Below are 27951 nucleotides of genomic sequence, written 5' to 3' on the forward strand. Positions count from 1 at the left end.
TTGTTATTATTTGCATTTATAACCACCACATCTCCCAGGACATTGAAGGGAGCCATACTTAATTCACATTTTTTTATCCTCACAACCCTGTAAAGTGGGATAAGCTGACATTGTGTGACAGGGCTGCAGGACTAGGTGGGAATTTGAACCCTGGTCTCTCCAGTCTTGGTCTCCCTCTTTTAATCACACCAGTAGACACCACAATCAACTTCAGCTCTTATCTAAAATGTGTAGGTCATAATACATAGTGGTTTCAATCTTCAGCTAATTAGCAATGTGGCAGTAACAACACTACTACCTTGCAGGATTGTCATAAAACATCATCACTTAGCTCAGGCCCTGTATGTATGTGCAGGGCAGAGGGGATTCTTACTGGAAAGGCAGTGTGCAAGGCAGGGAGGTTTATATCTTCACCCTCCCATTGTAATCCAAAATGGAGATCTCCCATGCAGCTAGAAATCTTAGAAAACTTCAGTTCCAGTGATCTCAGTTCCAACCACATGCATGGCCTTCATTAGTGCTATGGTGAATTCCAGGCTGGATTATTACAATGAGCTCTCTGTGAAGCTGCCTTGAAGAGTGGTTTGGACGCTTCAGCTAGTGCAGATGTTGTTTCTTGCCTATTGACATATTTGAGTTGGCTTGGCGGTGTGTCACATGTTCTGAAACAGCTGCACTGGCTGCCAGTAGACTTTTAACCCTAACCAAAGGCAGTTTCTCAGTCTCACTTAATGAAGTATAGGAATGGAATGGTGTAGGAGAAAATTATTTATGAATTAAATGTACATCCCCCACTTTCCCCCTCCAATGGGCTCAAGATGTTATAATGTGAATGTCACAACAATGTACGGTAAGCTGTGCTATAACAGTGACTGGCGTAAAGTCACTGTGTAAGCTCCATAGCTGGAATGGGGATCTGAACCTGGGTCATTTAGGTCTAAAAGACGAACACATTAATGCAGCACAGCACACCATATTACGCACACTGGCTCTCAATTGCAAAGAACTCAGCATGGAGTGCTCTAATCCTTAACACAACAGACCACAAGAACATAATCCTTTTTTAAAGTCATCCAGGTTGATGACAATCCCTTGCCTCCAGTGGAAGTGAGTTCCACAGTATAACTGTGGAAGAAACCCTTTCTTTTAATCTGTCTTGAACCTTCCACTATTCAGCTTCATCGGATGCCCTCGAGTTCTAGAATCCCGCGACGGGGAGAAAATCTTATCCGTGCCGCGCACAGTTTTATAAACTTCTATCACGGAACCCGCTTCGTAGCCCACAAACAAGCGCAGGATCATTCAAACCGCCGCCTAACCCGCTGAGCAGCGCTGGCCTCCAACTCCGCACCACCGGACCCGCTCTAAGCTGAGCCTCCTCGCGCATGCGCCCTTCGAACGTTGGGCGTTTCGAAAGCTCGGGACTGACCCCGCCCCCTCCACCCGCCTCCGCGACAGGCACCTTCGCTTCCGGACACGTCCGTGCGCGGGGCGCGTCACGTGACGCGCTCCATTTCCGGCCTCGCTTTGCTGCCTGGCTGGGCGCTCCTTGGGGCTCGTTGCCTTGTGAGGAGAAGCCGTCGCCATCATGCCGGTCTACTTCCAGCGGCCCGAGAACGCCCTAAAGCGGGCGAACGGTGAGTGCGGAGCTCGGGGCCCGCTCGCCAGCGGGGCCGGGGGGAGGGCCCGCCTCCTCGCCCCGCCCGCGCCCCCATTATGCTTAGTAATGGAGGCCGAGGCCTAGGCTCCCGCCACACTTGGGAGGCCCAGGCACCCGCCACGCTGACCGCAGCACGGCCTCGCCCTCTTCCCCGCGCTCTCGCTTGGGGTGGCCGTCCAGCCGGCCCCGTAAGGCACGCAGCCGAGGTGGAAGGTGGTGAAAGGGACGAGCCGCCCTGTTCGCTCTTTAGACACGAGGCCTCTCCGCTCCTCGTGGCGGCTCTCCGGACTCACTTCCTCCCGTTTGAGCCCAGGCTTCCGCGCGAGGGGGTGTGAGCGGGGAGAGGGATGCGCCTGGTTTTTCCTTTCCCCCTTTCGTCAGAAAATAAAACACATTTTTAAAAAGTGCCTCCCTAGGCAGCGCTTGTCTTCAATGGCTGTCGAGTTATACCTGTTCCCAGTGGCCACGCTCGTCACAGTTTATTATCCCACCACCCCCGAATCAATAAACAAAGGGCGGCTTTTATCTCGCGTAGGCATCTTTGGGTTTCGAAAGCCCTCTCGCCCTTAAAACTCGCACCTTCCCTACGTTTCGTCAGGAATTATGGCCGGCGCCAGAATCCTGATTTAGCTCAATTTCCCAGTGGCGTCGATGACAAATCTAGCCACAGCGCTGCAGGAAATGGGCGCTCGTTCTCTGCCTCTATCTTCCCCCTCCCCCGTTCCCTATTTTTTTTTAACCATTAAATTAATATCGTTCATTTTGAGACCCCCATAGCAGGGGTGCCCAAACTTTTTTCAAAGAGGACCAGATCTGATGAAGTGAACATGCGTGAGGGCAAACCAAAGTTGTTGACCTTTTTTAGGATTGAATTTGTTGAGCCTTTTTAGGGCTTTACCCCAGGATTAAATCGACCAGCAGGCCAGATTAGGGCCCCTAAATGGACTTTGGACATGCCTACCCCAGAGCGTGCACTGCCTGGTATGATGTGAAAGTAAATATTTGGTCTTTCTCAGACTTCACATCACATCTGATGACACAGAACTAAGCATATGGAACAAAGGTTACAATTTGGACGAGAATTTTGACCTGTTTTTGCTTTCCAGTGCAACTTGGAAAGTCTACTGTTAAGCAGCTGCGGTAAACAAAGAGCCATTATTTAAAGGAGTTACTTATCGTAGTTACTTTTATTTGTAACACCGTGAAATATCATTGTGAAAACTTAAGACAACTGAACAAGATGGAATTTCATAACAGATTATAAAGTTTTTAAGCAATATTCAGGAAGTTTCTTGTTACTGTGCTTGATACATCTCATTCCTCCCCTCATCCTTTTCTTTGTCTTTTATGTAGTGCACTGAAAATTCCAGTAACACAGCTCACTGTATTAATATGTAGGGCAGCAAACACACCCACTTTAAAAGCTAATTTAATAACCAAAATGCTGCTAAGAACCAGTTTTAAATAGTAGGGCTGCCTGTTACAGTAGACTCAAGCCAAATATGTGTGAGCATATTATAATTTAATTAAACCAGGTTATATGTACCTAATAAATACAAGTAAAGTTTGATAAAAACCATTACTGTCAAATGGAATTAAGTCTTGAAATTTCAGTTAAGTTTTTTTAATTTTTTTTTAATCATTAACATGCATATTACCATTATGTGAATTATTCAAATCTTCTTACGTGATTTTTCCATTTCCTGCATTCAGGCCATTCAGATTTAACACCAAATTATGGTTTTATTTCTAATGCCTGTCTTGCACACTTGCTCCCCTCACACACTTCACTCAGTAAATGCCTAATCCTTGTTTGTGGCAAACTAGGGTTTGATGCTATGTGCAAACAATAATTTGTCAGTTGGACAAAAGTAAAAATGATGGTTTGCTGTGGACAAGGATAGGAAGTTACTAATCATGGCATGCAAATTAAGTGGGAATGTACAATGGTGGTTCTTGTAATATCTAACCATGGGGTTTGCTGTCATGTTGGAACACATACTTCATCTATCATCTGGCAATTACTTAAAAATATTGACAGAATACATATTTTTAAAAAGCTTCATTGTATTGGGAGCTATATGTTACTATCATATGAATAGTGAATTCAAGAGTAAGTGGCCAGGATCTTAACATTGACATTGTTTTGGGATTCATAATTTTTATTGTTTTTTTAGAGCCAAGAATCTCTCAAACAAGAAACTTGAAAATGTATTAATTTCAAAAGTCAAAATGTGATTTAAATAATTTTAAAATCTATTGATTGAAATCAGGTTTCTTACCTTGAAAATAATACATTTCTTTAACAAACATACGATATTTACTGGTATTTATAGCAATAAATAGTCATTTGCCACTAAAGAGGGATTTTATACAACCAAAGAGCGTAATTCAGAAGCTTTGGCCATACAGCCCACATGCCTTTTGTGCTGCAAATTTCTTTTGGCTTGGAGAGGAGTCAGATTTCTGTTTGTCTAAACATACAAGAATAGTAAGCAAGATTGTGTACTGGCTGTACTTGCACTTCATGATAACCCAGGTTTTTTGGGCTTACTGTGTTCTACTGAGAATAAACAGCATGTTGGTGCACCTTGCTCAGTTGCTTCCACCTTGCCTCCCTGGTGCAAGTGCAAGTCTTGTTTTTGTGTTACATACAAACCAGGGATCATGGTTTGTTTCTCCATTGCAAGCCATGATTGCCAGCCATCATGAACCAATGGTTTGTTGTTGCTTGCTGATCATATCTATATCCCTGGTTATCACTGTAATACAAAGCCAAGGTTTCCTTGTTTGTTTAGCCATTTACAGCCAGGGAAGAGTGCAGCAGGAGCAATCAGGCAGCAGGCACCAGCTCATTGTTCATTCTCTGTTAACTATGATAAACCAGTTACAGATAGGTAGCCGTGTTGGTCTGCCATAGTCAAAACAAAAAAAATTCCTTCCAGTAGCACCTTAAAGACCAACTAAGTCAGTTCTTGGTATGAGCTTTCGTGCGCATGCACACTTCTTCAGATACACAGATACACACTGGAAGGTGCTACTGGAAGGAATTTTTTTTGTTTTGACTATGATAAACCAGAATGTCATTTAGCAGATTGGGGTTGACCTTTAATTCCACATGCTTAAAAGACTGTAATAAGTATTTGTAACTTGCCAGAAGCAAGGTATGGTAGTTCTTGGAGTGTCCTCATGAGATGGAACATAAGCGTTCATCTGTTTTACTTTGTAGAGTCGTAGCTATTCATATTTGAAACTGAAGATGTTGCAGAACTCTTAAAGCTGAAAGACAGAAATGACAACAGTTTGTAACTACAAATTGTATCACTTCTCTCGTTATTCTAGAACACACAACAATGCTTACTAAAGGTTTAGCCAATCTGTTGCAACCTTTCCTTTTAAAGTGAAACAGTTTTACAAAGAACTGTTGCCACTTCACCATATTTCTCTTTTTCCTCCCTAGAGACTTAAATAGCTAGTTTGAGCTATCAGAAATGGCTGACTCAAATCGTTTATAGTATTAGTTTCCTGAAATCCTTTTGAAGCATTGAGAATTTGTGGGCAAGTTCACAAAAGCTGGTGGTCCACAAAAATGTTTAAAAAAATGTGTATCAGCATACTAGTAAAGTAATTTTTGGCTGTCAGTATTTTGCAAAGTATAAAATTAGACTGCTCCCCCCATTTTACAGTTGTTGCTCAACCTGATTCCCTGGAGGTGATTATTACTTTCAACAATACTATGGAAATGGCTCTTTATAGCAACTTTCCTCTGTTCCACTCTGAAGCAGTATATTTATTAAAATGAAAGCAGTTTGTATTAAGAGTCATAATTTATTTTTCTCAGAATTTCTTGAGGTTGGGAAGAAGCAACCTGCTCTTGATGTTCTCTACGATGTTATGAAAAGTAAAAAACACCGAACATGGCAAAAGATCCACGAACCAATTATGCTAAAGTACTTGGAGCTCTGTGTGGACCTCCGCAAGAGCCACCTGGCTAAAGAAGGCCTATATCAGTACAAGAATATCTGCCAACAGGTAAAGGCTCTGAAAAGTGTTATCATATTAATAGTATGTTGTTAAAAACAAGCATTATAATAAAGTAAATATTTCTAGATGTTTTAGAAAAAATGTACTTGATGGTTCTGTACTATAAATGTGACTTTATAAAAGCTTGATAGGATTAGAGATAAGGAGCATATATCACCAATAGAACACTTTTGAATGAATTGTAGCTGCAGAAGTCAATTGTTCTCAGATGCATTGCTACACTTCATTATACTGTCATAGTTTTATATTTATATCTATATATATTCTTATATAAATAACTTCACCTCAAGTCTAAGCAAAGTTATTTATAGCCGTTCTAATTCTGATACAGGTGAACATCAAATCCTTGGAGGATGTAGTTCGGGCTTACTTAAAATTAGCAGAAGAAAAAACTGAATCTGCTAAAGAAGAGTCTCAGCAGATGGTGCTAGATATTGAAGACTTAGATAATATTCAGACTCCAGAGAGGTAGGTAACAGTGCTATGATATTTTTGTATGAAGCTTCATTTTGTATTATGCATATATATTGAAAAACACTGATGAACTAATTTATGATTTTGGATGCAAGCTGAGTTCTTTTGGCAGACTTATGTCTGACTCAGTCAAATCAACTTTCACCTTGATGTGGAAGACTAAAACAAGAATTGCATTCCCATCATTTTGAAAGATGCTTTCAAAGAATGCTGTTGTCATGTCATTAGAATTTCATTGTGCTGCCTGATATGCATCTTGGCAAGTGAGATGACATGATAAAAAGGTTGTAGAAAAACATATTCCTTTTGTTTCTTAATTCTAGTGTTCTCCTAAGTGCTGTGAGTGGGGAAGACACTCAAGATCGTACTGATCGGTTACTTTTGACTCCCTGGGTTAAATTTCTATGGGAATCCTACAGGCAGTGTTTGGACCTTCTCAGAAACAATTCTAGAGTGGAGCGGCTTTATCATGATATTGCACAACAAGGTAAAATCTGTTGGGTTTTTTTTGTAAGACATATGCAGTCACTTTTTAAAGTTCTGGAATCTCCTATTGATTGCCTACTTCCAGCAGGTGCATTTTGTTCTTTAAAAAGAAAATTATATGTTTTATAATAACGGTTCAACTATTATCTGACTTTTTATTAAGGAAAGTAAAAAACATCTTTTAAAAGATAAGAAAACAAAGAGGATCAAACAGGTAAATTTGAGTGTTAGAAAATATTGTCAGTTTGAACTGCTGGTCTGGTTAGTGCAGCACAGCAAGTCAACCTATGTCTTGCCAGGACTGCATGAAACAGGGTCCCAGAGAGGTGTTGGCAACTGCTTTGATGTTCCCTGGTCTTTTTACCTCTGTGTCATTCTGAACAAAATTAAGGTTTGATTTAGTGTCTGCACCTAGCTCATGTCAAGTGGTTAGTGAGTAGAGAGCTTAACCATGAGCTCAGATTTGAATAGCATGCTAATCCAAACCTGCATGGTTCAATGTAGTGAGGAGTAAAAATGACTGGTGAGAAGCAAAGCAGCTGCAAGCTAATCTCCAGTAGCTCACATTGGCACATGGTCCCAGTAAGCCATACTTCAGTTTATTCTGTTGTGTGAACAAGGCCAAACTGACTTTTTAACTGCTTCCAAATGCCATAATTTTATCTTGCAGCTTTCAGGTTCTGTTTGCAATATACTCGTAAAGCTGAGTTCCGCAAACTCTGTGACAATTTGAGAATGCATTTGGGTCAGATCCAGCGTCATCACAATCAGAGTACGGCTATCAATCTCAATAACCCAGAGAGTCAGTCAATGCATTTGGAAACCAGGCTTGTACAGTTGGACAGTGCTATAAGCATGGAACTGTGGCAGGTATGTAATTACACAGTTATTGAGGTACTGACAGTCTCTCTTTCTGTTGCCAAATTCTTTTAAGCTTTACCTTCTGTTTTGTGCTTTAAGGGATCTGGTAATTTAGAGAGCTGTACATAAATAACGTAACATAAATTTATTTATTAATAAAGTTTTCTGGTAAAAGTGTGCTTAGGCTCAGAACTTGGGATAATGAGCATACCAGGACTGGGGAACTTGTTTCTGGTCAGTGGACCAGATTTTAATCTCCCCTGCAAGCCAAATTTGACAGGTGGCTGAAGCCTGTCAATCACCTGGCATCATAGTGACATCAGGTGTCTGGTTGATGAGACTTCAAAGCACAGTGGGGTATTTTAAGCAGCCCTTTGTAAAAAAAATAAAACCCTGTGCTGCTGTTTACAAAGGTCAATCAAAGAGCCCCCATCCTGTTCCTTTGAAACTAAACAAAATCGAGCTTTTAAGGAGCAGTGCAAGGATGTGTACAAATGGTGGTCAAACAGCTCCCATAATACTGCTTCAAAGCTTTACAGACAGAGGGCTTGAGCGCAGTGCTGAGAGGGGGAAGGCTCAATTGAACAAAAACTATTTCAAGCTCGCAGTTGTTCTTTTGAAGCCCTACTGTTACTTGACCCACAATTGATATCATATGGGTGGGGGTGGCTTCCCCAAGATGTCCTGGCAGGCAATGCAATAACATGTATTTATTAATACGCCACTCTTCCGGCAGACCTCACAAACTAGGCCTGTTACTTTACATTGTATGAGGTTTCTATATATCCCTCCCCTCCAACTTCTTTGACATACAGTTGTAGTATAACATGATTTTTTTAAAAAACTCCTTTCAGGAAGCCTTCAAAGCTGTCGAAGACATACATGGATTATTCTCCTTGTCCAAGAAACCACCAAAGCCCCAGCTGATGGCAAACTATTATCACAAAGTTTCTACTGTCTTCTGGAAATCAGGAAATGCACTCTTTCATGCATCCACACTTCACCGTCTTTATCATCTCTCAAGGGAAATGCGTAAGAACCTCACACAGGAGGAGATGCAGAGGTAGGAAAACTTTTGTTTGCGGGTGCATTTTTAAACTTAGAAATAGCATCAATAGTGTATTGCAAATGGTTGGAAGCTGGATTTAAAGCTTGTCAGTTAGGCCATTTTAGGGATGGCATCTAGAATGGAGGCTAGTGCAATTCAACTGCTTAAATCTTCTGTCTGTAGGATGTCAACGAGAGTCCTTTTGGCCACTCTGTCCATTCCTATAACACCTGAACGAACTGACATTGCTCGCCTTCTAGACATGGATGGCATCATTGTTGAAAAGCAGCGGCGATTGGCAACTCTGTTGGGCCTCCAGGCCCCACCTACACGAATTTCTCTCATTAATGATATGGTAAGCAACATTTCATAAAACATTTCTCTGTAGCTTGCTTCCTTGATTAAAAGGAACTTTAGTAAAACTTCAGAATGATGTGAATAGTAAACAATGTGATTGAAAATTAAAAGTTTCATTTCTTACCTACTTTCTCCCTCCAGTCCCAGTCTAGCTGCAGACTACAGCAGCAACTGGAACTCTTTAGTGCTGTCCATCTACAGTGGGGCATATTTCATGACTTTGGCCTTGCTTCTCCATAAGATCTGTAAATGTGACATTCTAGGTGTTTCAGCATTTGGAGATGTATGCCCCGTCACATTAATTGCACATGAAGAGTATGTTTCTTATCTATCACATTTTGATTATTTTTTAAAAAATTGTATTTTAGCTATTCCTTGAGATGAAGCATTACGTGTTACAGCTTGTTTGATATTTACCGTTAAAAACATTCATGTCTTATAGGTGAGATTTAATGTTGTACAACATGTTGTCCCAGAAGTAAAGGAACTTTATAACTGGCTTGAAGTAGATTTTCATCCACTGAAGTTATGTGGCCGCGTATGCAAGGTAATTCCTGAAATTTTATTCAGAAGTATGTAATTTCTGTGTAGTTGACAAAATTCAGACAAATGTTGATATATAGTAGATGTATGGTATTTTTAAAGTGCTTTTTGCGGCAAGGTTATTTTATGTCACTATAAATAGCATTCCAATCTGTTTCTAGAATTTCTAACTGCATGAAAATGCTGCTTGAATTTCCATTCATATAAATACTACACATTTAAAAGCAAAACCTGGTCATGCAAATGGAAAATGCCCTTTTGCAAGAGTAGGTTCCTAGTTTGTATTTCAAGTGACTAATGGATGCTTCTGATTTGAAATGTCATTGTACAGCCAGAAAACAGCATTAACTGTTGCTTGCAGTGTATTCCTGTACATGTTTACAGGAAAGTAAATCCCACAGTATTCAAGGGGACTTTCTGCCTAATACGTGTGTGCTTAAGGTTGTAGGCTTAGCTGACATATATGTAATTCTCCAGAGTTGTACAGGGTGAAGCACGTTTCATTGTCTTTCTCTTACTATTTATAAGAACAAAGATATTTCTAATGTGCTAGATAAAAGGTGAAGGTAAATTAGCAGTGTGGCAAACATTGTCACCACTGTCAGTCACCTTCAAACACAACTTAATACACATTCTGTTAGAAACACTTTAGTGATTGGATTAGAGAATATATTGGGTTGAAAAGGTTTAAGGACTTGCCTTAATTTTTGTTCCCTGTGTATTCCTGAGTATACCCTCCTGTGTGCATGTTGAGCCCAAAAGTCCCTAGTTTTTTGCTTTAGGCATTTCCATTTTCTTGCTAATTGAAAAAATATACCTCTTTAATATTGGAGAAGATTAGCATGTTTCTGACATGTTATAGAAGTATACTTTGCTATGCAGAATTGACTAAGCTAACAGACAAACTACGAGAGAAGGACAAAAAGGACTTCAAATGAGTCTGGGAACCATTTACAGTTTATTTGCAGAAACAACAGAATAGACTGGATTCACTGAAAGGATTTGAATAAACTTTCACAACTTCATTTGAGTAACAGATATTTTAAAGAAATGATAAGGGATTTTATTTTTCTGTAGGAAAAGCAGGATACGATAAATAAAACAAATAACTCAGCAGAGAGGGAGTTGAGGGAAGTCCAGAGGAGGAGAGGGAGAATAATTGTGAATAACATGATGAATGAGATTTGTATCATTAATTGTTATAAAATTCAATAAATATTTCAAAATAAACTAAAGTGCACTACTGTGAAAAATTGGAGGGTTGATGCAATTTAGTGAGGAAAAAGTATTGTCTGAACCAGCCATGCTATCTTACAATCTCTAAATAATTCTGTACAGGTGTTGAACTGGGTAAGAGACCAATCTGAGAAGGAACCAGAACTGCAACTGTATATCCCCCATCTTCAAAATAACACCATACTCAGGCTGCTTCAGCAGGTATGATTGCAAAACAAGAATCTTCAAAGTGGAATGTGCAGTTGGAGTGAATGTTGCAGAATTCCTAAATCCATCAAGATTCACTCAACTGTACAAGTGAGGAGTTTGGTTGTGACTCTCAGGGTATTCTTAATGTCATATTTGTATAAGTTTTGTTGAGCAATATGGGTGGGGCACCTAAGGAGCCCCACCCACAGTAGTCCTACTCAAGGACTTCTACTTGGTCAGTGGTTTTTTCCACCCCTCTCTTCACCCTACATATTCTCCACGCTCCCTGAAACCGACTTGGGGTGATGATGATGAGGAGAACCACTAGAACAGCACATAGAGGGAGGAGAGGAGAGGGTCATTGTAACGTTTCTGCAGATGGTATATTTATCAGAGTGCATTGTTGAATTCTACCCTATAAGTTGTGTGTTTTACTGTTTTGTTGTAATGCAAACTATCCTGGTATCTCATGACTGGCAGGGTAGTGTGTTTTTTTTTAAATAGAATGTTCTGTTCCTATGTATCTTTTAAGGATCACTTAGTGAAAGATATAAGGGGCATCCTTAATTCAGTTGCACCTGTATGTAGTAGATACTGGACGTGTTCCTTGATTGAACTCTGAAATCTCTTAAATTAAACCTTATATTTGTCAGTTCCTTTTGACTTAAGAGCTTATCTGTATCATAAGGAACATGGTTCTCATACACTGTTTTCTGTAATGTCTTCAAGTTCTGCCCATGTGATTAAAGCATATCATATAGGGAATATATTACACTTGTAATTCTTGTTTAATTAAGGAGACATCACTAAGGTGACACATAACCATGTGGTCTGCTGTAACTTGACAAGAAAATGTAGTTACCAAAGAGTGGTGTTGGTGCAATGCCATTTTGAATAATGTATGAAACAGCACCAAAGAACCACATGCAGCCAACTACTTTTTTTTTCATATGCCCTATGACCCTGCTCATTCAAGTGAAAATGTGTAGGGGGTGGGATTATTTCCATGTAGAGAATCCCCACTTCCAGTTATATTGTTTGTATAGTCACTACCAATGCACAAATATGCACAGGCTTTGTACACGTGGCCTCATAGTGGTGTTTACTATTAGTACACATGTGTGTAAAGACTACACAGGTGACTGAACATAAGTTGGGGCTGGGCTTATTGCTTGACTTCTTCTGCATGATGGCTGTCTGGATTAGGCTTCTGATGCTTAACAGAAAACACAGACAATGTTGCTGTGCTCTGAACAAGCTACAGGAGACAGAAACATTGCCTGGGTTACAGAGGTACAAGGCGTGGGTGATGGATCTACCTAGTTAAATAATAAATTCTTAACATAAGGCATTTTTAGTGCTTGATGTTTCAGTTTTCCAAATGCACATGTCATTGACCTGTTTCCTTTACAGTGGTAAGCAGTGTTATTTCTGATGTGCTAAAGGAACAGTTGAAGGCTAATTAGCAGCTTTACTCCGTTGAGAGACTGCTGCCAGTCTCCTTCACACATAGTTGCTGCTTGGGAGAGTGAGTAATTCCTTTGAATAAACGCTTGACAGAAAATGTGAAGTGTTTCTTAAATGTGAATGATTATTCACCATTCTTGATGGTTAAGCTGTTGACTTTAAGTTAATTGAGCTCTTAAAAATGCTTGTACAATATTAGGATGAATAATTGGAAAGAGTTGAATATTTATGTGTTACGCAGGTGGCCCAAATTTATCAAAGCATCGAATTTTCTCGCCTGACTACTCTGGTTCCTTTTGTTGATGCTTTCCAACTGGAACGTGCAATAGTAGATGCTGCCAGACATTGTGATTTGCAAGTAAGTGCAGTTGCGAAAAACATCAAATGTTTATACACATTTCTGTATTTAGATAAATCTGATTAAAGCTTGTTTAGTCAAACATAACAGTCACTTTTGTCTTTTGAATTCCAAAAAATGAGTTTCAGCCCATTCTTCAGTGGTGGGGTAACCCACTCTAGAATAACCTGTGGCCGATGAAGAGAATGAACTTTTTCACAAGAAGTCCAACAAAATTTCCTTCACCTGTGCAACCTTGAATGGTTGGAGTGAGCAAAGATTGAGCCATACAGCAGACTTTCCCGACTTCTCTGTACAGCTTGGTAGTAGTCCAGCTGCTCCTGACTCCTGGAACAGCATTCCCAGAACAGTGCAGAACAGAAAAGTCTAAAGAATTAGGCGGGGCTACCATATGCAAGTGAAAGTGCTTGGCTCCTCAAGCAAGACTTCTCTGATTCCCAGTCAATATGTTTTCTTGTAAAATGGTTGACTTTTAGAATTCAAAAGCTACCTTTTTGGAAATATAGTTAGAAACTGCAACAGTTATAGAGCAATTACAGCTGGTGTGTGTTGAAACAAAGACAAAGGAACTGAAGCTTCTAAAGCCCTGCCAGGTTTAGGCAGAAGGAAGGGTAGAAGGAATGTCCCCCCCTCTTTTCTGACTTTCTCTCTTTTATGATTTATGGAAATAAACTAGCTCCAGGGCTGACATAGTTTGTCCCTGTTCTATGGTTTTATTGGGGAAACACAATGTGTTTATGTAAGGGGCACAGGGGTTTCTATGGTGACAGGGCGGGGCATTACAAAATCTGACCTCCCTCTCCGAAGACAGGCATCTCTTTCTGCCATTGGAGAGGAAGATTTGAAAAATCCTATAGACCCTGGGACACCATTAGTTTAGATGCATCAGTTAAATCATGGTTCTAATCATGTAGCATTGTTTCTAGTTGAAGTACTTGGAGCTTGCCAACTGCAGTTTTTATATCTTAGGAGAGGTATTCCCTCTGTGTGTAAAATAATTAAGGATTCTGCCTCTTAGAAAATGCTTGCTTAGCTACATGTGTATGTAATCTAATAACATATTTTTTAGATTTTCTTTCATCATATCATATGCACATTTAATTGATTACTGAACTAAATCATATGGTAATTTAGCTAAGATTTCTTTGATCAAGAAGTAATTTCAGTTTTTAAGTATCATTTGATTTGAGTACAGTTCAGAAGTCTGTTGTATCTCAATGTTAAATGGCAGTAATATAAGAAAAAGAGCTGGTAAGACAAAATTTATAAACAGCTGTGAGAAACTATCTTAAACATGCCCTTAATAGTGAATTTCTGAATTACTCTATCTTAGGTTCGCATTGATCATACCACTCGAACACTGAGTTTTGGGTCAGATTTGAACTATTGCACTCGGGAAGATGCACCTCTTGGCCCTCAGCTGCAGAACATGCCATCTGAGCAGATCAGGAGCCAGTTGACAGCTATGTCATCTGCCCTTGCAAAGGCTCTTGAAGTGATTAAGCCACCTCACATATTGGTAAGTTGTAAGCTTTTGATACATCTTTAAAAGAATACTGATGCTTTATGGGAAACTTGGTATGCTCAGTCATGGTTTGAATATTTCTTCTCTTCCCTCCAATGCATGTTTGACTCCCCTGTTGCCTGTGTTCAAGGCACATGTCACTGCTGATGCACACTGCTTTCAGCCCTGGAAGAGTGCAGGGTGGGTTTACACTCTCGGTGCCTCGGAACAAAAACACACACACACACACACACACACACACACACACACCGTGTACATGGGGAGTTGCCTGTACTTACATGCATTACTTAAAAATATTTAGTGCTGGCATATTTATTCCAATACATATGTTATTGAAGAATCTGTTCTGAGATGCCAGTGGGGGAAAAACACAAAAGAACCTGCATTAATAATTCTGCAGAATTCAGCAGTGCTTTACTCTCCCATTTGTATTTTGTATTTAAATGAGTTTTTGTTGTTCTGCCTTTAACCATTATGCAGCTAGAGAAGGAAGAGCAACACCAGCTGGCTGTTACAGCTTATTTAAAAAATTCAAGGAAAGAACATCAGCGTATCCTTGCTCGCCGCCAGACTATTGAGGAAAGAAAGGAACGTCTTGAGAGCTTGAACATTCAGCGTGAAAAAGAAGAGTTGGAGCAGCGTGAAGCGGAACTCCAAAAGGTTCGCAAAGCTGAAGAGGAGAGATTGCGTCAGGAGGCGAAAGAGCGGGAAAAGGAGCGCATTCTGCAGGAACATGAGCAAATTAAAAAGAAAACTGTTCGTGAACGTTTGGAGCAGATCAAGAAAACTGAGCTGGGAGCCAAGGCCTTCAAAGATATTGATATTGAAGTAAGAAGTTTGTTGTTTCCCCCTGACAACTTTTTTATTGTAACCACTAGTGACCATTCACTAATGGGAAGTTTATATTGTAGAAAATATTGTATATTGAGTCAGACTTTTAGCCCATTTCTACATTCTTCAGGAAGGCAGAAACCCCATTTGAATACCCTACCAGTAGCATCTCCAACTTCCCTCGACTAGGTTTCCTAACCTTAATCAAACAACTTGATTGCAAATAGTGTAGTCTATTTCTGAATATTAAAGGTAAAGGGACCTCTGACCATTGGCTCCAGTCGTGATCGACTCGGGGGTTGTGGTGCTCATCTCGCTTCATTGGCCGAGGGAGCCGGCGTACAGCTTCCGGGTCATGTGGCCAGCATGACCAAGTCGCTTCTGGCGAACCAGAGCAGCACACGGAAACGCCGTGTACCTTCCTGCCAGAGCGGTACCTATCCATCTACTTACACTTTGACGTGCTTTCGAACTGCTAGGTTGGCAGGAGCAGGGACCGAGCAACGGGAGCTCACCCCGTCATGGGGATTCGAACTGCCGATTTTCTGATTGGCAAGTCCTAGGCTCTGTGGTTTAACCCACAGCGCCACCCGCCTCCCTTATTTCTGAATATTAGAATATTTTAATAAAATGGATTAAAGGACTAAAAATAAAATGAAATAGTAGATAATGCATCAAGTGGGGAAGCTGCATTAAAATTAAAAACAAGAATGTGTGTTTTTCTCAGAAATGGCAGTTTGATTTTTATTCTTTAACATCTAATGTCTTGACTATAGGATCTTGAAGAATTGGATCCAGACTTCATTATGGCAAAACAAGTTGAACAGCTGGAGAAAGAAAAGAAGGAATTGCAAGAGCGCCTGAAGAATCAGGAGAAAAAGGTATAAGAAAAAGATGTACGGTTAATAGCTGAGAACTAGGTGGAGAAACAGCATTTAGTGATGACATTTGTGTGTGTGTTCCTTTTGCACTTAAACCTGAACAATCACATTTCTTTAGATTGACCATTTTGAAAGGGCAAAACGCTTGGAAGAAATCCCACTGATTAAGAGTGCATATGAAGAGCAAAGAGTCAGAGACATGGAGCTTTGGGAACAGCAAGAAGAAGAAAGGGTGAGGTTTCTGAGAGTACTATGGTGTGACGTAGCTACTTAATATTTTTTCTCTGTTAGTTCCTAGAAATGAACTTCTCAGCTGATTATATAATTTATGCAGTAGTAGACAGTGTTTTAGAAATCCTTGTCACATGAGTGATGAAGAATGAATGATGTTTGAATATATTGCAATTAAAGAATCTCAGTCTGTGCTAGAACTCCAATTTTGCCATAAAAGAATGCAAATCTTCTGACTGGAATAAATTGTGTAACTACACCAAGTTCTAATGTAAATCATTAGAATGCTTTGCAGCTTGCAGTTGTGTAATAGTTAGAATCTATTTGAGAACAATGAAAGCCATCATTTTAACTGTAATAAAAGTGATCATAGGGTTTATATAGGCTTTGTACCCAAGCTCTTTTTCAGTATACTATTGCTTAACAATAATAAGCCTACTGGGGTTTTCCTTTAACTGGTCTGCTAAATTTTATTGGCATCTAGATAGTTAGGGGGGAAAAAGAGGCATGTGGTGCCCATAAATTCACAAAAGACATTTGAAACAAATTGTATGCATGACTCTACTACTGATTTGGTTTTGTGTATGTCACAGATCTCAACTATGCAGTTGGAACGTGAGAAAGCCCTTGAACATAAGAACAGGATGTCAAGGATGTTGGAGGACAGTGATTTCTTTGTAACTAGGCTTAAAGAAGCAAGAAGATCAGTGTATGAGGTAAATCTGATTTTTGTGTTCTGACACATATGAGACTACTCCTGATCAGAACTTTATAGAAAATGGAGTGAGGAATGGCACTGGTATCCTCTCTCCTTTGTCATTTTAGCATGTTAGTGTCTGTGCCTGTTTTGATATGAGAGGCAACAATATTACACTTCACATCAGTAGAGAGGTGTCCTTTCTGATAAAATAATCTCATATAAAAAGCTTTATGTGTATCTTCCTCTTTGTTTATTTCATTTGTATTCTCCCTTCCTCCAAAGACATAGGAGAATTCTCCCATTTTATAAGTTGTTTCTAAACTTCTCAAAACAGTTGCTTTACATCTCTGCTCTTAATGTGGATTCCAGAACTGTTTAGAATCATAGAGTTGTAAGGAACCCAAGGGTATCTAGTCCAACCACTTGCAATGCAGGGATCTCAGCTAAAGCATCCATGACAGATGGCCATCCAACCTCTACTTAAAACCTTCAAGGAAGGAGAATCCACAACCTCCCAAGGGAAACTGTTCCACTGTCGAACAGCTCTTACTGTCAGAAGGTTTTAACATATGTTTAGTCTGAATCTCCTTTCTTGTACGTTGAAGCCATTGGTTTGAGTCCTACCTTCCAGAGCAGGAGAAAACAAGCTTGTTCCATCTTCCATGTGACAGCCCTTTAAATATTTGAAGATGGCTATCATATCTCCTCTTAGTCTCTTTTCCGGGTTAACTATATATACACTGTTGACTCATGTTAAGCTTGTGGTCTTCCAGGACCCCTAGATCCTTTTCACATGTACTGTTAGTAAGCCAGGTGTCCCCCATCCTATATTTGTGCATCTGGTTCTTCCTGCCTAAGTGCAGAACCTTACATTTGTTCCTATTGAAATTCATTTTGTTAGCTTGTGCACAGTTAGTCCAATCTGTTAAGGTCATTTTGAATTTTGATTCTGTCTTCTGCGGCATTATCTGCCCTTCCCAGTTTCATGTCATCTACAGGTTTGATGCGCATCCCTTCAATTCCTTCATCCAAGTTGTTTAGAAAGACGTTGAGCAACGGGCCCAGGAGTTGACTTTATGTGTAGCTGCCAAGCTACAATTGGTCATTAACACATGTGGACACCAGATAGTTGGAGTTCATGTTTGAGCATTCATCCTGTAGGTTGCCTGTAACATGTCTGGAGTTCAATGTATTAATATGTATTTTAGGAAAAACTTAAACAATTCCAAGAAAGATTAGCAGAGGAAAGGCATAAGCGCTTAGAGGAACGCAAAAGGCAGCGCAAAGAGGAAAGACGCATTGCTTATTATCAGGAGAAAGAGGAAGAAGAACAAAGATTGCAAGAAGAGAAGATGCTTAAAGGTAAACACTAAATAAAAGGCTATTGCTGAAAAAACACCCTTGATCTTTGCTGTGTTTCCAGCAGTATTTATTTTACTTATCTAGATATAGATGTGCCATGGCTGCCATTAATTGAATTTGAATTTCATTACTCGTAAAATAATAATGGGTAATATTCAGTGTTGTCCGTCCACTAGCAGAATAGACATTGTTTGTGGAATAGATTCCCTCTACTGGGCCCATCCAATATGATCTGGAGAGTTTGGAGATGGCATGGGGGGCTATGGGACAGGAAAGAAAAAGGAATTCCCATCCAACCAGAAATCTGCTTGCACAACATTGGCCCATTAAATTTTAAGCAGACATGAAATGCTGTGCAAACAAAGTTGGTAAATGAGAGGACATATGATAGACATTTCAAATATAGGATGGAAAGTCACTCTATCTGCATTAATGTTTTGGTCAGAACAAGAAGAAAAAGAACGTGCAGAACGTGAAAAACGTGAGGAAGAAATGCGTGAATATCAGGAACGCGTCAAAAAACTAGAAGAGGTAGAGAGAAAGAAACGCCAAAGAGAACTGGAGATTGAAGAAAGGGAACGTCGTCGAGAAGAAGAGAGGAGGAATCTTGAAGATCCGCTTTCAAGGAAGGTAAATTCTGTTTCTGATAAACTGACGTTCCTAAGCAGAATCCAGCGTTGCATGAGCAGAAGTTCTGTGCAAACAACAGGAGTTCACTTCTCTCTTTTCCCCTCTGCAGACCACCACAAGTCTGCAAAATCATCTGTGGAGAGTCCCTCAATCCTTTGAAGTATATTTTGAAATGTGGAGGCCTGCTGGGTGGGGGGAGGACAGGAAGGTGAAGTCTGTTGCATGAGGAGAGTTTTGTTCTGCTTCTGCACAGATAGCGTTGGATACAACCCTCCAAATTCCTCTATGCTTAAATAGGGAATAATTTACATCCATAAAAAGTATATGTGAAAGAACTCTTCAAATTCAAGAATTCGTATTTAAGGGGGAAGCTTTCAATGTACAGCTTTTGAGTGGACTTCAGTTTTGTGCCTTGGTGCTATGGAAGAGAAAGTGATTCCACCGTCTTGCAGCTTTCTATGGCACCTTCCAGCATGTTCTGGAGGGTCCCCTGACTCACTGCAGCTGAATTCAGCAAGTGCTGGGAGGCTACCAGGGTTGGGGGGTGTATCCGGAAAAAAACGGTCCCCTTTTCTGTTAGCAGATGCACAAGGGCACCAATAAATTAACTGTCAACTGGCCTTTTAGTATCTCTATGATCAAATGATGAGTGAAATAATGTAGTATGAAGTTGATCAGGAGGGGGAAGAAGGATCAGGATCTGTTGGTTGGTGTTTGAGTAGTTTGCAGTAGATCGAGCTTTTGACCGCTGTTTGTCTTAACAATAGCAGCAGCTTAAAAGTTTATTTTACCTAAATTAGTTGGCTGAGAAAGAATGCCCAAGGGATAGGGTGGAAAACAGGAGTGGATTCTTGTATGAAGATTCCCAAGCTTTCTTCTGTTACTTATCAAAAAAATCCTGGACTAAGCATGTGCTCAGAGACAGTCTATTCCTTAAATCTTTTTGTATGTCTGCCCAGTTGAGCCACTATTTTGCACCAGTCTCTAGTTGGCGGAACTTGTGGTATTACAGTAATCCTCGTGTTGTGTTTGCTTCAGGTCAAGCGTTTTGAGGTTGCGTCCCGTGGCGACCTGGAAGTACCAGAAAGGGTTACTTCCGGGTTTCACTGCTCGCACATGCGCAGACGCTCAAAATGACACCACGTGCATGCGCAGAAGCAGCGAATTGCGACCCATGCATGCACGTGGTGTCTGCTCAGGTTGCAAACGGGGTCTGCATGCTTGAAATCTTCTCACTGCTCAACTACAAAGAGTGTTTCCAGAGCCGTAGCATGTTGGTTTGTTGCAGCAAAGTGAACTCTGGTCTACAAAAGCTCATGTCATAATCAATTCATTAGCCTTTATGGTGCCCCAGGAATCTTCATTGTTTTTGTCTTAAGTATTGCTTTATATTAATATTATCTTTGGCTCCATCATTGCTAATCTTTTCAATGGGTAAGCTTTGCACCAGAAAATACATGCATTTTGAAATTTTATAATGGTGAAAATGTGTGTATTAATTTGGATAATCTGTAGCCCTAGTAATTTCTCATTCTTACTCTATACGTAATTTTTCCAGTGGAGTATTATAGGTGATCCTCACTTTACATATTGTAGTTGTCATGTCTGAAGGGTCCATTTGTATGTGAAATTTGGGATCTATTCCTTTTCTCCTGCTTTTTAGGAGTAGGAAAAATGACAGAAGACGTTGCTGCCTTTTTTGAATGGATTGACTATTGTTTCCAGTTCACTTCTGTCATTTCTTCCTCTGCCATATTTTATTCTAATTTGAACTGTCATTGCCTTAGCTGTTCATTTGCTATGTTCTACAAAACATAGTGGTGGTTTCTCTTATGGCTACATTTTGCATTTGAATGCCGTTTCTCAAGTTAGCATTCAGTACTGTACATGTCACTCGGAGATATGTGCACAATTCTTATTAATAACTGAGCAATTTGTTTGGGTCACATTGGGACAATTTTACTACCTATTCCCCATCCCTTTTGTTGAGCTGTAACTAATAGTTCAGGTCCAGTATAATGCAGTACTTTGCACTTGTCTATGCTGAGTATCCATCCATATATTTGTCACATGAGGTCTCATTAAATTTGTAATGCCACAGAATTCAATATATACTTTTGTTTTTAATAACCAGTCAAAAAACAAGTTTCACTGACAGATTAGTTCATAGGTTCTCAGTTCGTTATTCCAAGTCAAAATAATGTCATGCCTATACTATTCTATTGAAATAAAAGCATGTGATATATACAAAACCACATTGGTTGGGTTCTTAGTAACGGTACTTTTTATTTTTGATTTAAATATAGGACTCTCGTTGGAGTGATCGAGAACCTGGTGAAAGCACCTGGAGAAGAAGTGCTGAGCCAGACTCAGAATGGAGGCGACCAGCACCACCAGAAAGGTATTTATTGGAATAATGCTTAAAGTGTCTACAACTTGTTAATGTTTCCTTTGTGAGCCTGATGTCCTCTGCAAAGGTGAGTATTGTTGCAGACTGCGTACAAATAAAATGGGTTGTATCCAACTAAATCATTGCATGTACAGAATGCAATAAAATTGCATTAGAATAGCAAAATTACTTAATTGTTTATTTTGACAATTTATACACAGTTTAACGCAATAGTCTCTAAGGAGTGTACAAGGTTGATTTAAGAAAGATAACTATCTGTTAAAAGGATAAAATCAGAATTCTAGAATAAAGTCTTCAGTACATGCTGGACATTCAACAGGCAGAGGGCCAATCTGAACTTAACTGGACGGGAGTTCTATAAAATTGGGTCCACAGTATTGAATGTACATCTCCTGGTGGATGCAAGTTGTGTGTCTAAGCCATGAGGGGATACTAACAGTGACTCACCTGAAGACCTCAGGGATTAGGCAGTCCCTAAATATCCTTGATCCAAGTTGTTAAGGGCTTTGCAAATTAATACAAGAACCCTGTATTACATTGAGAAAGCAACCAGCCATTTAAATGAGAACCTTAGGTGTGCAGTTTTTCACCCCAAGTGAAGTTTTGGCCTCTTAACCTTCCTCCAATCCATTTGGTTATCAAACAGAATTTATAAGTTCAATGACGTATACTAATTTCTTATGTTTCCAAGCATACGTAGACTTTTGGATAAAAGTTTGCAAGTTCCCAGCTAAAGTTGGAAGAGAGCACTTGAAATATAGTTGGATAGGCAGCAGCAAGGAAAGAAAAAAGATTATTTGTACATCTTTTACATTGATCAGAACTCTAACAGAATTGTCTATTTTTTAATATTTCAGCAACATCCATGCACCCTGACATTTCCTTTGAAACATTTCAACAGTGGGCAGTCCCCAGTGAAGTAGTTTTGTTAGTGCAAGGACTTCCTATCCCTGTACCTCCCAACAGCGCCCTCCCCCAAATGGTGGATTGACAAGAAACCCAGAACAGATGTAGGGTGCACAGGGGAAGAAGAGGGAGGGGAAGTCCTGTTGCGCAGCCAGAAGTACTTGTGCTAACAGAACTACTTTGCTGGATAAAGCTCTCTTTTTATAATTATCCATCTCTTGTGACACCATTGTTCTTTAGTATCTTGTTACATATGATGTTTTATTTATCCACACCACTCCAAAATGTCAAGCTGACTACTCACAGGTTGTATGTTATTTCCTACATGGAACAGATTTCTTTATGGGAAATAACATGTGATGTGGTGTAATTAGTACTACTGTGTAGGAGTAAATATACCAAATGGCTTTCCAGGCAACGGAAAACAAAACTTTTATATTCAAAATGCACGATTTTTCTATTTAAACAGAGAGTGGCGGCGTGGAGACGCACGTGAGGATGAAAAACCTTTACGAAGAGATGATTTGCCTCGGCGTGGTATCTCAGCAGACAGAGTAGAGTCTCCTCGTGAAGCACTAGAAGACAAAGTGCCGAAGCAGGATGCTGATGAAGACAAAGGTCCTAAGAAAGTCCTGGATGATGACAGAACAAGTTGGCGCTCAGCAGAAGACAAGGGCCCCATGCGTGGCTTAGATGATGACAGGGGCCCCAGGCGCGGGCTTGATGATGACAGGGGCCCCAGGCGCGGGCTTGATGATGACAGGGGCCCCAGGCGTGGTCTGGATGATGACAGGGGCCCCAGGCGCGGTCTGGATGACGACAGGGGCCCCAGGCGCGGGCTGGATGACGACAGGGGCCCCAGGCGTGGTCTGGATGACGACAGGGGCCCCAGGCGTGGCTTGGATGATGACAGGGGCCCCAGGCGTGGGCTGGATGATGACAGGCCAAGTTGGCGCAACACAGATGACGACAGGGGCCCCAGGCGTGGTCTGGATGATGACAGGGGTCCCAGGCGTGGGCTGGATGAAGACAGGGGCCCCAGGCGTGGTCTGGATGATGACAGGGGCCCCAGGCGTGGTCTGGATGATGACAGGGGCCCCAGGCGGGGTTTGGATGATGACAGGGGCCCCAGGCGGGGTTTGGATGATGACAGACCAAGTTGGAGAGCTGCAGATGAAGATAGGCCTCCCCGGCGTGGGCTGGATGATGACAGAATTTCAAGGCGTGATGAAGATAGGGGACCATGGCGTAACACAGATGAAGATAGAATTTCAAGGCGTGATGATGATCGTGGACCTAGACGTGCTGGTGATGATGACAGAGGTCCTAGACGTGGAGATGATTCTAGGCGTGGAGAGGATTCCAGAACTGGACCTTGGAGACCATATGGTAAACCAGGTAAACATACAAATTGGAGCCATTCATTTTGTGTTCTGAGAATAGCTAGCATACATTCTGTTTTACGTTTGCACAGAAAATGCTTTGCATTCTGAGATGACTGCAGCAAACTGAAAAGTACCTCATAATGTTTCTATTGAACATTGTCTGAAAAGTAATGATGGTAATATAAGAATCTAAAGGGTTACATATTTGCAAGTCAAAAGCCAACAAGTGCCAAAAGGGCATAGAAATTATATCCATTTGTTTGCACTTCTTTACATCGTTGCCACTGCAGTGTGAAAAAATTTGATTCCTTTGCTGATTAATTGAAGGTATCCCAAAGTGCAGTTCTTGTACTTTGATTGCTAGATACATTTAAACAAATGACTAAAAAATGGAGATGATCTAATGGGTAACACTGGTTCCAGAATTAGTTGGGTGCAAGTGTACTGGATAATTACAAGGAAAAAACACATTCTCTTTTCCTTATTCAAGGAAATCATAATAAAGCACATGTAAACATGAAACAAGGGACGCAGGTGGCGCTGTGGATTAAAGCCTCAGCGCCTAGGACTTGCCGATTGAAAGGTCGGCGGTTCGAATCCCTGCGGCGGAGTGCGCTCCCGCTGCTCGGTCCCAGCGCCTGCCAACCTAGCAGTTCGAAAGCACCTCCGGGTGCAAGTAGATAAATAGGGACCGCTTACCAGCGGGAAGGTAAACGGCGTTTCCGTGTGCGGCTCTGGCTCGCCAGAGCAGCGATGTCACGCTGGCCACGTGACCCGGAAGTGTCTGCGGACAGCGCTGGCCCCTGGCCTCTTGAGTGAGATGGGCGCACAACCCCAGAGTCTGTCAAGACTGGCCCGTACGGGCAGGGGTACCTTTACCTTTACCTTTAAACATGAAACAAGTTATTCCACATTGTATTCCATTAATGCCAGATGTGTTCCCATCTCAGATATCCATAATAGAATGGGATTTTGCATGTGAAAACCTCAGTTGTGGTGTGGAATCATAAGAAATAGAATACAAACTTCTTGCATGTATGCATGCAAGAATGAATCTTTATTTGTGTCAGCTATCAGCCATAGCAATAAAACAGCAATACAATATACAAAGAATAGAAATAAAAAGTCAATTATATAAAATGCATGAATGGAAGCTCCACATTCTTACACTTTTGAGATTAGTACACCTAAGTTCAGATATTTCGCTGTCAATAGGTGGTTGGAGAGAACGAGAAAAGGCTCGTGAAGATAGTTGGGGCCCTCCACGAGATTCCAGACCTTCAGAAGATAATGAATGGGATAAAGATCGTGATGAGAATGAGAAGGACCGTGAACCTGACAAGGACCGTGACTTTGATCGGGAAGATCGTTTCAGGCGTCCTAGGTTTGATTTCATTACTTTTAAATTGTGTGTAGCTTGGGTTTCTCCTCCCCAACCCTTATGAACTGGGGTAAGAACTGGGATATTGGGCATCACAGTTTGGGGCACTTGAACAATTTTGAAGTGGTAGTAAGTAGCCAAAAGCAGAGTTGTTGTTTTTTGTTAATTTGATGAGTTTTATGTCACCAGAATGTGCACTTGAGTGCTACGAGCATTAGCTGGAGAATAGTTTGCAATGTTTTTACCCACAAATGTTTACAAATGCTTGTTTCTTGGAAAAAATGATTTTGAATAGTGCTTTTTTAAAAAAGTTTTGTTTTGTTCCAGTAACAGTTTGCATAAGAGTAGCTTCTGGGTCGTATGGTTGATTTTAATTCATTCCCTGGAATGTGGAGTTAAATGCTTTTTCTTATTACTGAAATATATTTTTATAACTAAAGAGATGACGCTGGCTGGAGAAGAGCACCAGCTGAGGAAACCTCTAGCTGGAGAGAGTCAGGCCGTCGTGATGAATGGGACAGAGGTGGCCGTGATTCTAGAGATGACCGGGGTGGCCGTGATCTTCGAGATCGGCGTGTTGAAGACAGGGAAAGGAGAGGGCCAGGGCCCCTTCCCAGAACAGATCGGGAAGAAGGTAGACTTGTTTTCTGTAGTTGGGTACCCTAAATACAGCTCCCTTTCAGGAAAGCACAAAGAAAGCACACTTACAGTATATATCATTGCATAATTGTGCAAATAGGGTCACAGTGGAGAACACTTTAATATATTTTTTAAAAGAAATGAAATTTGATGGTGTAGCAAGATATGATTTAAACAGGTAAATACAAAAGCCGTATCACTTCTAAAATGTTTTTTGTACTTAAAAGACTTGCAAAGTATTTGCCCCTTAGCTTTGAACATTGTTGGTTACAATAAGTATTTTTTTCTATTCTGGGTCTTCAAATCCATAGCTTATCAGTTAATCAGACCACCTATAAATCATGTTAACTTCTCATTCCAAAGCTATGTGGAAAGATTCATACAAGATCCCGCCCCTTTTCTTTTTTTAAAAAAGTTCTATTTTTGGACATTCTCATCACGTTTATGGGTGTCACTTGCGAATTGCTATAAAGCTGTTTTGGATGGCCTGGATTCCAATGACATCAAACTTTTTCTCTGAATTTGATGATAGTAAAACATAGTGAAGGAAGCATAGCCATAATACTGTCTTTCCCCCATTTAGTGAGCTCATGGAGACGTGGCGATGACAAAAAGGAGGAGCATGAAGAACGGGAAATTGTTCGGAGACCACCTGCTGCTGCTCCTGCTGCTCCAGCTCCCTCTGTGTCAAAAGAACGAGAAAAAGATGGTGAGAAAGAGAAGGGGGCCTGGAGAACAGAAAAAGACCGGGACTCCCTTCGCCGCACTAAACTTGAAGCTGATGAAGATGGGTGGACCACTGTGCGACGTTAAGTTCAAAACCTAAACATGGTTTTTATGTTGGTGTTTAGCATTGATTGGTAACAAATTATAATATTGGTGCTTTAACACTCTGAATTGGAATTCTTTAACAAAATTTTCTAGGTAATGTGAAAGCATGAAACTCTTACACGTGTGAAAACTGATCATGCACAGAACTTGCAACTAAAAGTCAGAAATTGAATACTGGTTACCTGAAATTTCAAATGTTGTATATGTCACAGATCACTTGGTGGTAAGAAATAAAAATATGAACCCAGTAGATATCTTTGAGTGGCATGTATATCTCAATTAAAAAGAAATCAATTTTTATCTTAAGTAGCTCTTCACCTGGAAAATCGGTATGGTCTGCAAAGTGTACATTTAAAACAACATTTCTAGTTACATGAAGTGATGGCTTTGTAAGACTACTGCCTAAAATAGATATAAGCAAACACTTTCTATTTGGGTATTTTGATGGCAAGAGGTGTTTTTTTCTGATGGTATTATAAAAAGTCAGTATGTTTTGAGTTGCATACGATAAATGTTATGGACCTTTTAGCCACACTGGGGTTTTTTTTGGGTAGATTTTTCTTGAATGCATATACTTATCAAGCCATTTTGCAGTCTTTGTTCTCACAATGAATGCCAGCGCAGCAGTCTCAAAACAACAAATAAGGCTTTTAAAATGAAAGCGTTTGAGAGCAATCATACTGCTGAAGTTTCCGACCCTTGGCATATAGACTTTGCTTTTTCTGTTCATGGATAATTCATGCCTTTTGAAGCATTTATATATAGTATCCTATTTCAAGTATGTGGTCTGGAGGAACTGCTCACTCTTCCCTTCCTTCCTTCCCAATTTCTTGTCTTCTGGGTAAGTGCTTTACCTTAAACCAAGTGCTTTGTAGTATGGGCTGGGTTGACTTCAATTTTGAGGGCAAAGTAGTAATGTTTATGATTGTTTTTAATTGAAGCCAACACAGAACTTGCTACTATGTGTTAACTTCAGTGATAAATAAACTTAACAAAATAAGGTGCTTTTTTGGTGTGGCTTCTTAATCGTTGCAGCTTGTGCACTCAGTCTGCCTAGAGTCAAGGTCCTTTCACCATACTGGTGAAACGATTCAACACACATGACTTGCAGACGCTGAGATGTAAAAGCATCATATCAAACCTTGGGGCTCCATCCAAAGGATCAGATCACTATTTTAATACTTGAGTGAATCTCTCCCCAAAAATGCTCAAGTATAAAATGTAGGCAATTTCCATGCCCTGATTTCAATCATGTTTTAAAATGATAGGTTCACTTGCTTGTTTTGTAGAAGAAAAGTTGAATCACCTGAGAAAGGAGTTTGGAATTGGATTAAGCCAGAGGTGGGGAAGCATTCTTTAGCCCAAAGACTACATTTCCTTCCTAGGACTGTATGGCAGTGATGGGCAGGACTTAAGCCACATGCAGACTTATGAATATACCATTCACACACTTGTCCATAACCCATCCTGGCTCCCTAGTGAGCTATTTCTTTTACAAAATAGCTTAAACCCTATA

The 27951-nt window shown here is 40.5% G+C and overlaps 1 protein-coding gene across 3 annotated transcripts; it reads left to right on the forward strand.

The window, feature by feature from the left end:
• Positions 1 to 1450: 1450 nt before the first annotated feature.
• On the forward strand, positions 1451 to 27435 carry EIF3A (eukaryotic translation initiation factor 3 subunit A). 3 transcript variants are annotated; one of them, XM_083741180.1, is made up of 23 exons: positions 1451 to 1637; positions 5502 to 5692; positions 6036 to 6172; positions 6502 to 6665; positions 7335 to 7534; positions 8380 to 8588; positions 8757 to 8928; positions 9373 to 9477; positions 10812 to 10910; positions 12607 to 12723; positions 14057 to 14242; positions 14729 to 15076; positions 15856 to 15960; positions 16079 to 16192; positions 16785 to 16907; positions 18100 to 18253; positions 18699 to 18883; positions 21190 to 21284; positions 22669 to 23063; positions 23122 to 23597; positions 24800 to 24968; positions 25406 to 25599; positions 26188 to 27435. In XM_083741180.1, exons 1-23 carry the CDS (start codon positions 1589 to 1591, stop codon positions 26188 to 26190), a joined length of 3990 nt encoding a protein of 1329 aa, XP_083597306.1. In that variant the 5' UTR covers positions 1451 to 1588; the 3' UTR covers positions 26191 to 27435. The 3 variants fall into 3 exon arrangements, with proteins under 3 accessions (XP_083597306.1, XP_083597305.1, XP_083597304.1); XM_083741179.1 differs by having other exon boundaries at positions 22669 to 23031; positions 23092 to 23597; XM_083741178.1 differs by having other exon boundaries at positions 22669 to 23597.
• Positions 27436 to 27951: the final 516 nt, after the last annotated feature.

The sequence above is a fragment of the Podarcis gaigeae genome (genome assembly GCF_964106915.1).
Source record: "Podarcis gaigeae genome assembly, chromosome: 5".
NCBI classification, from domain to species: domain Eukaryota; kingdom Metazoa; phylum Chordata; class Lepidosauria; order Squamata; family Lacertidae; genus Podarcis; species Podarcis gaigeae.